The 15,439-nt window shown below is 45.9% G+C and overlaps 9 protein-coding genes across 9 annotated transcripts; 2 read left to right on the forward strand and 7 right to left on the reverse strand.

Moving 5' to 3' along the window:
- Window positions 1-1,240: 1,240 nt before the first annotated feature.
- Window positions 1,241-4,137, reverse strand: V1513DRAFT_202073 (uncharacterized protein). Its single transcript, XM_066894338.1, has 5 exons — window positions 3,609-4,137; window positions 2,916-3,554; window positions 2,630-2,866; window positions 1,847-2,580; window positions 1,241-1,795 (listed from the first exon to the last, which is right to left on the reverse strand). The coding sequence occupies exons 1-5, from the start codon at window positions 3,996-3,998 to the stop codon at window positions 1,501-1,503; spliced, it is 2,295 nt and encodes a 764-aa protein (XP_066751752.1). The 5' UTR covers window positions 3,999-4,137; the 3' UTR covers window positions 1,241-1,500.
- A 149-nt stretch (window positions 4,138-4,286) lies between these two features.
- V1513DRAFT_450709 (Alpha/beta knot methyltransferase) lies at window positions 4,287-5,486 on the forward strand. Its single transcript, XM_066898848.1, has 2 exons — window positions 4,287-4,740; window positions 4,792-5,486. The coding sequence occupies exons 1-2, from the start codon at window positions 4,468-4,470 to the stop codon at window positions 5,266-5,268; spliced, it is 750 nt and encodes a 249-aa protein (XP_066751753.1). The 5' UTR covers window positions 4,287-4,467; the 3' UTR covers window positions 5,269-5,486.
- Window positions 5,487-6,126: 640 nt separating this feature from the next.
- On the reverse strand, window positions 6,127-7,336 carry V1513DRAFT_202116 (uncharacterized protein). Its single transcript, XM_066894340.1, has 2 exons — window positions 7,151-7,336; window positions 6,127-7,101 (listed from the first exon to the last, which is right to left on the reverse strand). Exons 1-2 carry the CDS (start codon window positions 7,274-7,276, stop codon window positions 6,187-6,189), a joined length of 1,041 nt encoding a protein of 346 aa, XP_066751754.1. The 5' UTR covers window positions 7,277-7,336; the 3' UTR covers window positions 6,127-6,186.
- Window positions 7,123-8,607, reverse strand: V1513DRAFT_202111 (uncharacterized protein). The gene has a single exon (XM_066894339.1). It carries the CDS (start codon window positions 8,314-8,316, stop codon window positions 7,504-7,506), a length of 813 nt encoding a protein of 270 aa, XP_066751755.1. The 5' UTR covers window positions 8,317-8,607; the 3' UTR covers window positions 7,123-7,503.
- A 169-nt stretch (window positions 8,608-8,776) lies between these two features.
- V1513DRAFT_404138 (uncharacterized protein) lies at window positions 8,777-9,598 on the reverse strand. The gene is made up of 2 exons (XM_066895571.1): window positions 9,207-9,598; window positions 8,777-9,151 (listed from the first exon to the last, which is right to left on the reverse strand). Exons 1-2 carry the CDS (start codon window positions 9,522-9,524, stop codon window positions 8,987-8,989), a joined length of 483 nt encoding a protein of 160 aa, XP_066751756.1. The 5' UTR covers window positions 9,525-9,598; the 3' UTR covers window positions 8,777-8,986.
- Window positions 9,599-9,769: 171 nt separating this feature from the next.
- V1513DRAFT_450720 (thiamine pyrophosphokinase) lies at window positions 9,770-10,876 on the reverse strand. Its single transcript, XM_066898849.1, has 3 exons — window positions 10,645-10,876; window positions 10,514-10,590; window positions 9,770-10,459 (listed from the first exon to the last, which is right to left on the reverse strand). The coding sequence occupies exons 1-3, from the start codon at window positions 10,802-10,804 to the stop codon at window positions 9,902-9,904; spliced, it is 795 nt and encodes a 264-aa protein (XP_066751757.1). The 5' UTR covers window positions 10,805-10,876; the 3' UTR covers window positions 9,770-9,901.
- A 526-nt stretch (window positions 10,877-11,402) lies between these two features.
- On the forward strand, window positions 11,403-12,593 carry V1513DRAFT_404143 (uncharacterized protein). The gene is made up of 3 exons (XM_066895572.1): window positions 11,403-11,764; window positions 11,819-11,918; window positions 11,980-12,593. The coding sequence occupies exons 1-3, from the start codon at window positions 11,762-11,764 to the stop codon at window positions 12,570-12,572; spliced, it is 696 nt and encodes a 231-aa protein (XP_066751758.1). The 5' UTR covers window positions 11,403-11,761; the 3' UTR covers window positions 12,573-12,593.
- V1513DRAFT_486548 (uncharacterized protein) lies at window positions 12,560-13,521 on the reverse strand. The gene is made up of 2 exons (XM_066900501.1): window positions 13,321-13,521; window positions 12,560-13,258 (listed from the first exon to the last, which is right to left on the reverse strand). The coding sequence occupies exons 1-2, from the start codon at window positions 13,345-13,347 to the stop codon at window positions 12,848-12,850; spliced, it is 438 nt and encodes a 145-aa protein (XP_066751759.1). The 5' UTR covers window positions 13,348-13,521; the 3' UTR covers window positions 12,560-12,847.
- A 105-nt stretch (window positions 13,522-13,626) lies between these two features.
- Window positions 13,627-15,037, reverse strand: V1513DRAFT_383601 (uncharacterized protein; the record flags this gene model as incomplete). The annotated part of the gene is made up of 4 exons (XM_066895148.1): window positions 13,627-14,660; window positions 14,716-14,766; window positions 14,819-14,882; window positions 14,993-15,037. The coding sequence occupies 4 exons, from the start codon at window positions 15,035-15,037 to the stop codon at window positions 13,627-13,629; spliced, it is 1,194 nt and encodes a 397-aa protein (XP_066751760.1).
- Window positions 15,038-15,439: the final 402 nt, after the last annotated feature.

The raw sequence follows: 15,439 nt of genomic DNA on the forward strand, positions 1-15,439 counted from the left end.
TCACCCATACAAATTGCCACACAACTTCTCAGCGGCTGTTTCCCATAGTAAACTCTTTAGCGTTCGAAATGGTTTTAAAATGCACTGCACACAAGTGCAGATGTCCTTAGCGTCCAAAATCCGGCCGCCAGGCAGGGCCCTGTATCATAATAATATTAACAAGGCAATGAAAAGCTCTACCTGACGATGTTCATAAGTTTTGTCCGGTAAGTACGGCTATATATCTTATATATCTTCCGTTTTATCTCACTCCTGCTGTCGTTTGGCGTACTTGTCCATGACCATACGCTCTTGACGCTGGCGCACAATCATTATATTGAAAGTTGAGAGTGCTGATCAGGCAAGGCAAATCTGGTCCATATCAAATAGATGCTGAAAACATGTACCCGATCTGCCCCCTCCTTTTCGTCTACTCCGTAATGTTACTGGCGCACCCGTCGATCCTTGCCGCCAATGATTTGCAGACCATCTATTTGCAGACTATTTAATTCTCTATAGCTTCTGCCAACATTCTGATTACGGAAGAAAATTCAATATATCCCAAGATTCAACTTGAGGACGAAGTTTGATGTATCAGATGGAACGCATCGAGAGACAAAGTCTAACTAACGAAAATTCCACCAAAAACAGCTACAAAAGAAGGTTCAAGGAAATTGATTACTATTTCAAATGACTTTTGCCGGTCTACGTAGCGCCTTCCTGGGAACTTGCAGTAATGTTATCTGTATTACTTCTGCGATCAGATATTCTATGTGAGTGGTCAATCTTGGATGCGCCAGGGTTAACTCGTGAATCGGCATTCAAGGTATCACAAATCGTTGCTTGTCATATATTGCGCCCGAGAAACTCGACATAGGCTTAGAGACGCTCAACTCGGCATTTACAGCGAAGTTTGCAAAGGCGGATGGGGATGTGATCAGATAGGGCGGATCTCCGCATTCGGAGCAGCCATTTTGGATGGCCTTCTGCGTTGTTATCATTCAGATCTGCCAAAATTAGGTTCCATTAAAGAGATATTCGTATGCTGAATGGGCTTGCAAATGCAAATGAAATATCTTATTCGTAGATATTCATAAATATTTGCATATTCTGGACTCCTAACGAATCACTTGGGCTATGCCAATGGATCGCCGAATGTTGCTGTCAAGCGACTAAACACAGAACCGATAAGGAATAAAGAAGGACAGCTTAAATCCAGATTATTGAAGGGCCCTCCATAGAGAAGGCCGGATTTATATCAATGCATTCCATCACCATGAACACCATTTTAGAATTAGATTTTGAGCCATAGCATGACGTCCATAACAAATAGGAAAAAATCTCACCCGAGTAGGCGTCAGCACCAGGTGCCTGGCGTTATTACAGGCACGTAAAACTTAGCATTAATCATTGGGTGAGCAAGATGAGCTTAATACGACATAAGCTTCACTAGAGAAGTCACTAATGGACACCAAAGCGTTGCAAGATCAAATCAATATGTACAAAGACTTGGTCCGACATCTACTCCGCATTCATGGACGAGTATAACAAATTGGTCTCATGAATCGTTCTTCCGATCTGAAGCAAATTTCTCGCACAATCAACAGTCGTGTCGTCAAAGGCATAGTGATATAGCATGCCCTCTCCAAATGCTACTCGTGTCAGTCCAACGACCAACTCATATTTGGCGCCATACGGATTTAGGATATCTAGGTTGTTCGCAATAGACGAGACTGGTCTGCTATCGTCGGCTGGGGTATCGGTGCCAAAATGCATTCGATGAAGCAATCGCACGACCAATGAAATTAGCTCAGTCCTAAAGTCACAGTTAGTCGTTTTGTCTACAACTTTTCGTCTTGCCGCTCACCTTCCAGCGCTGTTGTGCATCAAATCATTTTCATAGACCTTGTCTATCTGTTGCGACACGCAACAAATCAACCTCGCAGTTACCTTCGGGTGCTCAGCTAATAGTCTCTCTCCATGCCTCGTGCTCGCTAGGGCCCTCAACGTATTCAAGATTTGCAATCGCAAAGGCACAATCTCAAGCTCGTACTCATACTCGTCATAATCTAGATGCTGTGCGTGTTCACCCAGCGTTGCATGGACGACGGATAGGCCGACATAATCATCGATCAGTAACCGAGTCACGTGATCGACTATGTGAGCTTCTGCACTAGGTTGATCTTCTTGAACTTGCAACACTGGACCAAACGAGGCCGGCAAAATAGACGCAGTGAGAATTCGAGAAGTAAACTCGTGAAACCGAATTGATAGTCGCGGCGTAATATGTGAATTCCCCAGCATTCGCAAAATGAATTCAATCGACACAGATTGCCAAATTCCCATAATTCGGTTATTATGATTACTGTAATTCCCTTGCCTGTTGTCAAGCACATGAACTACTGATTCAAATAGTGAGAGGACGGCAAGCTGTGTCATCGCTTGCCAGTCTGTAGAGTGAAGCATAGTTCGGGATTCTAGTCGTACAAAAGTTTCCTGGCATGCAACGACTACACCTTGCAACATTGTGAGCGAAACCAAATTTGGGTTATATGTGACAATAAATTTCAAAATGCCAAGGAGAGGATCAACCGACGTAATCTAAAATATTGTTAATTACTGACAACGACAGTCTCTCGGGATTACTTACAGTACTCTCAGTCACTTGGCTGTGCCAAAGTTCCATAACACGTAAGATCAGTGACTCGATAAGCAATTCTAAAGAAGTGTTCTGCATATTGATGCTGCTGCTAATAGCTGTAGATAGAGACCCCGAGAACTTCGTGGATCCATCGTCGTGCTTCAGTTCGACTGGATGTTGTGAGAGAATGTCAAACAGCTTTCCACCGTTTGGCTCGAGCTGGCAATTGTACAATTTGCTCACGAACTGCACGTAGTAAGAATATGTGATTCCAAGACATAATGAGTCGGCCTACCTCGTATTTGTCGTCAACAAGTATCCGGATCTCTTCCCTCACTATTTCCTTCTCACACGTGTTCTTCTTTGGAGTCGCTGATATGCTGTCAGACCCATGAGTTAACATAGCAGATCCCGTTGACGAGTCACGACTGCCCATAGACTCTCTATTGGTTGTCTCTCTAAGAACATTCATATTGTCTTCAATATCGGCTGACTCTGGCCGTCGCCTCTTCTTGCCAATCTTGGTTGGTGATATTGGAACATCAAAGCCATCTCGTAATCCAGACGACCTATCCAGTCTCTTTGATTTTCGAGGGCTTGGTGAACCTTGAAATTCGCTCGCAGCTGCCTGAGCCTCCCGCTGTACTGCACGATCCATTGCTCGTAACTTGTCCATCACTTCTTTTAGATCGCGTTCCATAAATGCCCGTTCCGCCTGTAACCGTTCGATCTCGCGTCGAAGCTCTGCAACTTCAGAATCATGGCGTTGCCTTTCTGTCTCTTGGACGCTTTTGAGATATACGATTGTCTGATCATGGGCAGTATTAATGCTTGCCAAATGGCCGCGAACGATTGAAATTTCGCCTCGGGCCGATTGCAAGGACGTTAGAGCTTCATCCCGAGCCTTCTGAAGTTCCGCATTCTGTTTTCGCAGCTGCAAGAACATATTAGTGACGCGTCCTACGAATAAAACGTTACGATGACTTACATCCTCGAGTTCCTGCAGCAACGCATCTACCTCGCCGGTCGATTCTCCTCCGCGCAGAGGACCAGGCTTCCATGCGTTCAATTCCGCATTCTGATGCATAAGCTCGCTCATAGCCTGCTCATCTCCATCTTCTTCTTGGGCAAGGAAATCCTCCACCTGCGTAGACAACGCGTCGACTGGCAAACGAACCGACTCGGTTCTCGACCGAGTGCCCACCACCTGGCTAAGTTTACGCGCATTTTCTTCAAGCAGTTGCAACTCTTGCTCGTCAATATCGTCGTCAAATCCAAAGTCCTCGTCGTCGGCGGTAGTCCTTGTCCCAGGCACGCCTTTCGCGTTCGTGTTGCGAGTGAGGGTGGTGGAGCTGAAGGGCTTGTTTCGCAGGGCCATTGATCCTGTCGATTCCGGCCTTGGTGCGCCACTACTGCTTCCAATATATGGCCATGTAAAGCATATATACCCACAGTACAAATTTCGCGGGGTTAAAATTCGAATCGAAGACTGTGATGTTGCTTTTAAACTGTGCAAGAACAAACAAACTTTAATACAACTTGCTAAGCAATATACAGTTAGCGTATATCTTCACAAAGCTAGCCGCTGAACCTAATCCTCAGATTACCACCACCTAGCCCGACGAAAAAATTTTGAGTAAACGTCCCAATAATTAATTCAACGGCGCCTGCAACTCCGTAACTATTGCAACGGCTATTTCGACGAGGCTAGTTTGCAACGAGCTAGGATCATTTTTATTATTGCTATAATAAAATTAGTCCTCACATTTGCTCTAATCTGTGGGGCTAGTGATCACTAACTCGAAATTTGAAATTTATATCTTGATATCGATCCTATCCTGTTCGATATGCCACCACAACGAACTCCTCACCGGACGCGATCCAATTCAGGGCCACCGACTTTCATGCCAGAGGCCGCAGTTCCGATCCCGACTCGTGATAAAAATACGCAGCGACTGATCGTCGTTCTTGCGCAGGCGTGTTTGGAAACGCACAAAGTGCCTTCGCGGAACGGCGCACAAGGTGATCGGTATGCGCTTCTGAACTGCGATGATCATCAAGGTTTGTTGAAGCGTATGCAGCGGGATATTGCGGATGCGAGACCCGATATTACGCACCAGGTTCGTTCTAGTTGGTTGGCTTGCTGTCTGATTACTGATCAATATTTGTAGTGTCTTCTGACTCTGCTCGATTCGCCCATTAATAAAGCTGGAAAGCTGCAAGTGTATATCCTCACAGCTAAGGGTGTATTAATCGAAGTCAACCCGTCCGTCCGAATTCCACGCACATTCAAGCGCTTCTCAGGTCTAATGGTCCAGCTCCTTCACAAGCTCTCGATCCGGTCTGTCAACTCGCAAGAGAAACTACTAAAAGTAATCAAGAACCCCATTTCCGACCACCTACCAACTAAATGTCGAAAAATCACATTATCCGCCGACGCCCCGGTCCAGAGGGTGCAGGATTATGTGCAGACTATGGATCCGGATGAGAGTATTTGCGTGTTTGTAGGCGCGATGGCGCATGGTGCAGACGATTTCGCGGATGAGTGGGTTGATGAGAAAATTGGTGTTTCGCAGTACTCGTTGTCTGCTTCCGTCGCTTGCAGCAAATTTTGTCACGGATGTGAGGACGCATGGGGAATTATGTGAATCTTGTTTGCGATGATGAAGTCTCTATGTTACATTGAGTATTGTTTATTTGTTATTGGTTGTCAAAATTGTTATGTTCGAAGTTCTATTATGGAGTTTCCGGTTTGTGTGCATAATGCAGTCATCAAATATTCGATTTGTTTAGGATAGTTATTTGTCATGGCAGAAGACTTGGCCATGTGAAGCTCGAAATACGATACTAAAAGTTCATGTGTCATATCCATCGGTCCAGGTCCAGTGCTTCAACTTCATGCCTTTCCGCTCCGATTCGTCTGCTATCACGATCGCCATGTCGGAGGCTGATAATCCTGGCCAAACACAAAGGAAGTGAATCTTGCATGTGTACGTCGTACTCGCCTTGTGGTTTTCCGGACAATACATCGCAGGCGGGAAATTGAACGCCCCGTCAAACGACTCGTTGTCGTCGTAGAAGAGATAGCTCGCACATTCACGCCAGAACAAAGTCGTGATCTGTATTCGTCATCGTTCTTCATATCCTATCTCCCCGTCAATCACGAGTGATGCCAAAAACAGATGCACTTCTGCTCACGTTTCATCTGCTTTATCGTGACATATTGTCCGGTAAAGTCGGTGGAGCCTATGTCGACGACATTAAGCAGCACTACCCTCGTTTTTCAAGTCGTCGTTGTCGAGGAGACCTCCAAGACGGTGTAAGATTCTCGTAAGTCAAAATCTGTGGGCGCAACAATTGAGATGAGGCTCGGATTCGTGAGGTCATCATGATCTAGCGTGCGGCGTTAATCTACGGAAACTTTAACCCTCTAACAGGGCATCGCGATGGCCGATGACAAGGTTGTCACGAATCGCAGGTAGTGCCTACTAAAAAATTGGCCATCATGAAGGGAAAGTAGATAATGTTGCATATATCAGTCTAAACTACACCCTTGGAACTATAACCTATAGCCCGACAATCTCGACCTTCCAATTTAACTTCTCACCCGCCTTGAACGGCACAACCGCAAATTCACCGTTTCCCAATAACGGCGGTACAATGTTCTGTTCGTTCTTCAACACGACGCTCCATTCGGCCTTCTTCTCCCTAATTTTATAAAACTGTCTACCAAATTCACATAAAAAGGCCTCAATCCTGTCAAGCTTTCCGAGCTGATCAAATGCCTCAGCGACATATGCAGCAGCATGTGTTTGTGTGAAGACGCCGGCAGCGGCGCCTTTGCCTTTTTCTTTGTTGACGATGGGATGGGGCGCTGAATCCGAGCCAAAAAAGAACTTGGGATCGCCGGAGGTAGCGGCGTCCAGTAGAGCCTGTTTGTCTGCGGGGAACTTCGCGACGGGTTTACAGTAATTGAACGAATTTCCTGCCCAGTTGTCGATGGTGAGGAATAAATGGTGGGCGGTTATGGTTGCGGCGACAGTTGGCCCGCATTCTTTGACGGCTTGGATTGCGGCGGCGGATGTGCAGTGTTCGAGCACGATTCGCAGTTTAGGGAAACGTGCGTGAAGGTCCTTGAGCGTTGGCAGGAATTCTTCTTCTGCATTGAGAACGTGGATGTGTCCTGCGGACGGACACTCGCCGTGTAGATTAAGCACCATGTCTTCTTCCTCCATCGCCGCGAATGTGGGGTAATACGGTGCGTAAGATGCGACGCCGTGCTCTGAATTCGTGGTCACGCCAGCAGGGTAGCATTTTACACCGGTGATGCCGGCTTTTGCGGCGTCGTGAACGACATCTGGAGTGATGGCCGGCGAGAGGTAAAGCGTCATGATATACGTAATGCTCGGGTCAACTGTTTCTAATCTGGATTTGTAGGCGAGAACATCAGCGACGGAGGTCAAGGGAGGAACCAAATTTGGCTGTTTCCGTTAGCTATGAACTGATAATCCGTAGAAGGGAGAGCGTTACCATGATGTAGGCGACAGAGACACCACCCAGCTTAATGGTCGGAACGACCAGTTTCATCATGTCGCCATCGCGGACATGAACATGAAAATCTGCTACTGGTTTTGATAGAGTAATTGTATCGGCCATTGTTCGTTGTTGCCGGATACACAAACGAGAGAATCGAAAAACTTCAAAGTTTTACGTTCACCAACGTGCGGCTCTCTGTAGTGATGCGATGTCGCCCAAGTACAATAGCGGGATCAAGTGAAATGCACACAACCTATTTCAGTTTGAAACTGCCTATGAATTGTTATAGCATATTCGAACCGAACTCCATACCCTAAAAGAACAATAATATACATTACATGGCTATTTTACGTCCTCCATACCAGGCCAGCGATTGCGCCAGCCCACGTTTCGACGAATCCAGTCCGCCAATCACTTACATCAGCTCCGATGATATACTTTATCCGTCCATCAGCCCCGATTACTCCTCCACTACATGCCGCTCGACTTATGTTTATCTCTCTAAATATCAAACCGGTTCTATTTTCCATATGCTCCATCATCCTTGACATAGCGCCCTGGCCGCTACGTGCAAACTTCATTACATCGTCAGCTTCAAACGCCATGGTGATTCTTCCAACCTGCACTATTCCCGTCGTAAAGTCAAGTTGTACAGCTGTCTTCTCTTGATTTCGATAACAAGACAGTACATAGTCCTCTACGAACCGTAGTAAGAAGTCAGTAGATAATTTAAGAGGCCGGACGATAATGTCGAAATACATCTCCAGCCATTTTATGAACACGTTATGCAACTGTCGTTGTGCACGGGAGAATATAACCAATTGACGCTCGGGCTCGGTCCTTGCACGAAGCGGGACTAGGAGTATAAATTTGCAGGAGGGAAATGTGATAGAGTGGATCGTTACACCGCTCCCGTCTTCTAGTAAGCTATGGCTTTGTTGTGTCGTCCATGCCCCTGCGGATCCTGTTATCGATGCATTAGGTAAAAGTTCTAGAAACGGTACGATTCGTCGGCGGAGAGACGCGAGATACTTGTCGCATGAGGACGTGTCGGACGCAACTAAAGTGCCGACTACAGCCGTACTTTTTTGGATTGTGAGCGTCGCGTTAAGAAGCGATGATATTGGCGAGTCCAACTCTGCTGTTACTGCTGTGGCCATTTCAGACCGCAGATGATATTCGACACTGCCGGATATTGAGAATCCGTCTCAAATGGACTGTAAACAGTGCTCCGCGTGGTAATATCCAAAGGAATAAATAGGGTTGACTCCGAATTTGAGGTTAGGGCTATATGAGGAGAGCGATAACCACAAATATAACGTCGCACCGCTTGCTATAGCTCATGCCATCATCTAAGTATTCTGTATTATTATTGCCTTCCGTCAAGCTTGCGAGCTATCAATAATAATATTGATAGAATACTTTGTCAATTGGTGTCCAGATTTAGGTTTGGCAGTTTGCGAATTATTGACAGATTTGGCTTAGGAGGGAGTATTGAACTAATAACAAACTTTAAGGTACAAAGCAAAAGTCCCTGCGTAAGCGTAAAGCAGCTGCTCGATTACTCCACAGCACACACAGCCTAAAAATGCAGATCTGCAGCATAATTGTTTACTCTGATGATGTATATAACAATAAACACAATGGTTTATTTATTTATGATGAAAGTAGATGATGATGACACTATGCTATCTATCTAATGTAAACAGTCGTGTATATGATTAAACCAAATGCGCCATTAACGCCATCCAAAAAAATTTTCCAAAAACACCGTCCTATGTACATGAAGAGAAGATAATACAGGTATTATAGGTATGCAGCTAAGATCGATCATGATGCTAGCATTTCGAGTTGCTCTACTAGTCGTGATTGCCATTCCCTAGCAAATGCGGGCGATACTCGAAGCAGGACTGCTTCTGGATCTTCGAAGGTGGAGCCAACGAGGTCGTGACATTGCAATTTGACGGACGGGTCGTTTGATTCTATCCACTCGACCTATGAGATGTTAGTTTTTTAAGAGAAGTGAGCAATAGAAGCGAATCGGACATACAGTCCAGCCACGGGGAGAAACGGCGAGACGGACTTGGGTGTGTTCTTTTGTGAGTATTTCCACCTCCGTGGAAATATTGCTTGTGGACGGTACTGGTGCGACGTCGAGCAGCATGGGAGAGTATTCTGACGCTAGAGCAGCTACGTCGTCTGCGAGCGAGAGAGCAGGAGCAAAGGAGTAGGGAGATGAGGGGGAGGTGGACAGGACTGGCGACGCGGTTGAAGTTGCTGTCATTACTACTAGATGTTGCGAAGTAGAGTGGGTAGTAGTAGAAGTGGCGAGATCAAGAGACGGAGACGGAGACGGAGTAGAGGACATTAGTTGTCATATATTATTATTTTGATGGCATGACTTTTTAAATGTAAAAACAGATGTTGCGTGTCTAATCTTTTGTGCTGACGATGGTTGCGTGTTTTTAGAGTCGGCCCACATCTCTTGTGCATTAAGCACAACTTTTTCACACTTATACCACATTCGGCTTCAGCCAAGAGACAGTTACTTAACGGTTAAAAAGGCCACGCGTCTCGCTTGTTTTTGACACGCGGCCGCACGGCGCAAAACACATCATCCTAATTAGTTTATCTACTCATCAAACTACTTGTGGCTGTTCACAGCCCGCTATTAATCAGAGTAATAAATCCGAGCATCCCCATTCACATATATAATATATTCTAACACATATGCAATCTAATTAATTATCGTCTAATCTCCAACGTAAACAGAACTGTCTGGTCGCTTTTAATCACAACCTCATCTGCCTCCATCGCATTGCTCGTGCTCACCTGTGTGCCGAAACTCGTTGGCCAGTCTTCAATATCCCATGTAAACCCGTGCGTCGAAATAATTGTCGGCCCTGAGACAGGAATAATCCCACAAGTAGGTCCAAGCACGGTCCGCGGCGTATATATCTTCTGCGTTCCAGGGCCCACCAGGAATGTCAGCGAATCGTCAGACAAAAGAGTGATCTCCCGCTTCTTCTTATCCGCAGTGTCCTCCTCCTTAGCTTCCCGTTCGTGAACAAATAGCGTGTGGATCGAATGGAACTCCTGATCAACACGACCGCCAGTGCCTCCCAGTGCCACAACTGGGAACCGTTCGCCGGGATAAAGCTCGCCTAGCTTCAATAGGCATTTACCAAAATCTGTCGAATCCTGGTCCGGCGAGTGATACACCGGCACACCCAATTCCTTCTCGTAATAAACCCGGATATCCGGGTTTAGCGAGTCGAGATCACCAGCAATAAAGTCTGGTTTCTGTAGCGATATCAGGACATTGACCTACGCTTGCGTTCTATGCTAATGACTTACGTATTTCGAACGCGTGGATTCGTCTAGTGCTGCAAATAGTCTATTTGTGCCGCCATCAGCACAAATCTTCACGGCGGCTAAAAAGTCTGATATTAGCACGCATCCATGTAGCTCAAGTTCATCACACCGACCGTTACTCCATACGCGGTCCAGCATGTCCAAATCCGTGATCGGTTGATTGAGCACAATGAGTGCGAATGTCTTAACCGTAACATTGTCTCCAGGTGGCAGCAGAATTGATGCCCGATCAATATACGTCGCAGACCCAATCTCTTCTTCTGTAAGCGGCATTTTGAAAATATTCAGGATGGATGAAAAAATATTAATGGTATGGCCTATCGTCAACAATGCTCACACGAGTGATAAGCGTGCAGCCGCACAGCTTGCGACTCAAGTAAGGCTTTTCTTCGGGCGAGAGTTGTCCCTTTACTTCCGGACTGTTCAGCAATAACTTATCATAATAATTTATTTGCATCCCATGGGAGTATTCACGACAATTTAAGATTCGCAAGGGTTTTAAATAGAAGTCTTGACCTCTTCCTCCAACAGATTTTTTTAACGTGCCAGCTTTAGTCAATCCCTCCTCTACATAAATAGCAATCTCGCCCTTACCCCCACACGGCATGACATATCCGCCATTGAACTCCTTCTCCCATGTCTGCGGATAAACCTATTCCTAAGCTACAAACTCCCAACGCATAATGGAATGGACCTGCTTTGCCAAATAAGTCGGATATGTCTTTTTCATTGTAAACAGGACTAGAGACGAACATCTGCGAAATGCAATGACATCACTTTCGTTATTACCTTTGGCAAATTATATAGATTCGTAATGTTAGTGGGTAAGGGCTTGTTGGGTTCGAGTTCATGTCACAATGGGGGGTTTGGTGTCGAATCACGGGCCAGCTTGATGACGCTGTGAATTTTTAAATTTCGACTCTATCCTATGTCTGAAGTGGCCAGATGTCAGGAACAGACAATATCTATCCGACAATCATTTTGCGACAAGACAGCATTACAACGACAATATTGATTAATAGGATAATATAGGGATCGCCGTTATTGTGTAAATTAGGCGATATTGCATACACCTAGACTGAACTTGGTTGGTGTAAACATCTATTGGTATACGTCGTCCAAAACATCATCATCTCAAAGTACAAAGTTTGCATACTATTGGCTTAATCTAGTCTTCTTGTCACCCCTTCGTACACGATTCGAACTGTATAGAACTGAGTTACAAGCATAATGGTAAGTTGCAGATGCCATCACATTGTAATCCACTACTAAGAACTACATCAACAGAACTCGCTATTCAATCACGCTCTAAAGCAGTCACAATCCCTCAAGAAGGATCTCGACTCCTTTTCCGCATCACCTTCAACCGCAAGTTTAGCCTTGCAAGGTACGTCTTACGATGCATTATGCTAGCGCCGTAATCGTTGCTAACGCTACTGTCTCGCCAGGCCAAATATCAGCAACCTTAGCAACTCTACAACGCACAATTGACGAATACGATGCCATGGCCCGGCGTGAGCTCGTTCCCGCAAAACAAGACAAAGCTTTTGCCCGTATCCGCAATTTTCGCTCAGAAGCAGCTGAAGCCCGGACACAATTTGACAAACTCAAGAAGGAGAGAGAGGAAGCACAGAATAACTTGAATCGCACCGAGTTGTTAGGCAGGAGACCGCACCACTCTGCCACACCAGATAATCCTTATGCGCCTGGGTTAACGAGGAATGGATCGATCGGTGGTCAATCGCAGATTAGCGGGAGTATACCGGTTGCGGCTATACCGCGTGAATTTATCTCGCGGACGGGCGATCAATTGGACGAGTTCATTGAACGAGGCCGCGCGGTTCTTGGTGATTTAGTCGAGCAGAGAAATGTCCTGAAGTCAACACAGAGGAAGTTGTATAGCGCGGCAAACACGTTGGGGATATCGAATGATACGATAAAGTATATCGAACGGAGAGCGCGACAAGACAAAGCCGTGTTTTGGGCTGGAGTTGCTATTTGCCTATTGTCGTTTTATTTCATATTACGGTGGTTAAGGTAGATTTGTAATGCGTGAGCTAATAACATTGCTTACTTGTCTGGCACCTGCTGCAACCCGTATGACATATAATGTCACATACTAGCGACGCAAACTATTGAAACAAGTGGTTACCGTACAACGCAAACAAACAAATCATCAAAAATAGTCTAGCAATGCAAACAAAGAACCCAGAGCCCATAATTCCTATGTACTACTTCCAAACCAGATCCATTTAGACGGCGATCGTGCGCCATTTGCTCCGTGACGTCTCAAGACATAATAATAATAATAATAGTTTACTTAGCAACTCCACCGACCGCGGAGGACAGTCCATTGGGCACAAAATCCTGAGACGTCAGTCTTCGACAAAGTGCCCTCTCGATCTTTGCAATGAGCGCAAGATTGTTGAATGTGTCAATTTTCTCTGCAGACGGCTGATACCGCTGATCTATGAGCGGCTTCGACTCCATGCGATCCAACACATCGGCAATAGACGACAATATTGTTGCTTTGTCCTCCGGAACGACAGTAGACGTCGACGAAAGCACGGAGGACAACATGGTAGTGGAGGAGTCGTCTAGCATCTTTGAGTCGTGCTCGTGAATCGAAGTACGATCGTACGTTTTTGAGGCTGATTTCTCGGACATGGTCGCGTTCGAATTTAGAGTACTAATTGCCTTCTGATGTGAGGATTTGGAGCTGAAGATCTGTCGACGAATTAGAAACACGTTCTGTAGATGTCTTTATCAAAGAGACAGCCTTGACTTACAGCGCGATAGGGAGAGTCGAGACCCATGTTGCAAGATTTAACAGATGTGTGATTGTAGTTCTTGCGAGCCCTGTCTCCGCAGCCGCATTCTAAGCTGGTTCGGCCAGCAGATGCCCTTATCCATCCACACCAACGTCAGCCACGATGGCGAATCGCGTATTTACTATATTATCTACGAAGTTTATATGATAATCATTTTCCGGATTCCCATGTAGTTATATGTTGTTCGAACTCCCTTTTCATTATCGTACACATCTATCCCATACAATCTTCGTCTCGTAATAGTACCATTAATTAATGTCCGACCTAGCCAACTGTTTGAAGGGCAGATGGATGGTCGCGCCGTGGGGTCTCTATGTCATCTAATTTCTGACGCTGATGATCAGTTCCCAAACATAGATCTTCCTCCATCGAGCTTATCGCTATTTTCCTCTTCGCATTATTCTTCGGTTCTGTGATTGGCTCCAGGCCTTGGGTAATGCTCGCCTCGGCTTGCTTCGGCTTCTGGGACGTAAGTGGTTCTGTCGTCCGTGGTGCTAGCCCCTGAAACACTCGTTCGATCTCATCGTGTGAATGCGACTGCATGATGCCTCGGTACATGACGTCCTTTCCAGGGATAATTCTCCCGAGAATGTATTTCGTGTTCGAGATATGGTTATCAATCTCAACCGCAGTTTTGAAGATCTCCTCCGCGACCTCTCGCCACGGCCGAACATTGGTTTTCGTATCGGCACCGAAGCACGACACGTTCGTCTCAGCCCAGGTCGCAATCATCGCGCTATCAATTCCATACATGTCCTTCAGCATTGTCAAATCACCACGGCAGTACACATCACCGTTCGCAATGCAAGTAACACCGGCTTCTCGACATATAGTGGCAACACCAGCGAGATATCCATCCCGTATAGCACGTTCCCGTGGTCTCATTGGGATTTTCCGACAATGCACTGTCAACGCAGAAATACCTGTCTTAACAAGTCGCTTCACCAACTCGAACGTTGCCTCAGGTGTATCCAATATCCGTATTTTGACACTAATACCAATGTCAAACTTCTTCCCGACTTCCTCGACAAGGGCTTCTAAAATTGCAACAAGCTTTTCCGGAGTCCGTAGTAAAGCTGCCCCCATGCCAGAGTGGATAGAGAAATGTTTCGGGCATCCGGAGTTCACGTCGATACCGGCGACATCGGCGGCGACAATTGTAGCCGCTTGAACTGCTAGTTCTGGAGATGCGGTACCGAGTTGGAAAATAATTTTGCTGCGTTCATGGTGTCTGTGAGTGCGGAAGACGACGTTGTTGTCTTTGCCTGACTGGACAAAATCCACACAGTTGACCTTTTCTGAATATAGTTAGCAAAGTTCTCCCACAATACAAATACTAAATACGGTATCTACCATTCACAATTCGCTTGCAAGCTATGATCTTCTTGTCGACAATCTCTGGAGCTGTATCGGATTTTGTTAATATTTAACTGATGGAGCTGACATTCTTACTTACACCACACTAAATCTGCCCCATATCGTAAAGCACTCAGTCGTATCGGCAGTTCACCTGTCCGCACCTGTATGACGCATTTAGAAACTCTCATATATTTATAGCATAATTCCTGCAACCATATTGATCGTCGACCTCTTCGGGATCGCTGAGACATTTAACATCAACGATACGTACCATAGGCGCGAGAACCAGCTTCCCAGAGTAGTTTAATGGTGGCATATGTTCCGTAAATATTCGTCAAGCAAAACTCTAAGCAAATTGGTGTTGTCGTAGTATTATCGACATTACCGAGCCATACTCCAAAATTTATTTTGAATTTCATCGATTTCCTGCAGGGCGAGTTTTTGCCGCCACGATGCCCTAACCCATCTCTATCGAAAACTATGGCGTAATCTACTCTGAGCACATTTCCGCCAACATGGCCCGCAGCACTATACCTGATCTTTCGCATTATTCACCGCAGATTCGACGAGACTGAGGCAGATTGTTAAGCAGAGTTCCGAGCCATGACTGAGGGTCCAGCCATGTTGCCTAATGAGGGTCGAACGCTTCAGCATCGTCATGAGCCGCACGCAAGCAGGGACCACCCTATGCCCAGCCCCTTCGCCGTCACCTTGCCCA

The sequence above is a fragment of the Lipomyces chichibuensis genome (genome assembly GCF_038497645.1).
Source record: "Lipomyces chichibuensis strain CBS 12929 unplaced genomic scaffold V1513scaffold_36, whole genome shotgun sequence".
In the NCBI taxonomy this organism is placed as follows: Eukaryota; Fungi; Ascomycota; class Lipomycetes; order Lipomycetales; family Lipomycetaceae; genus Lipomyces; species Lipomyces chichibuensis.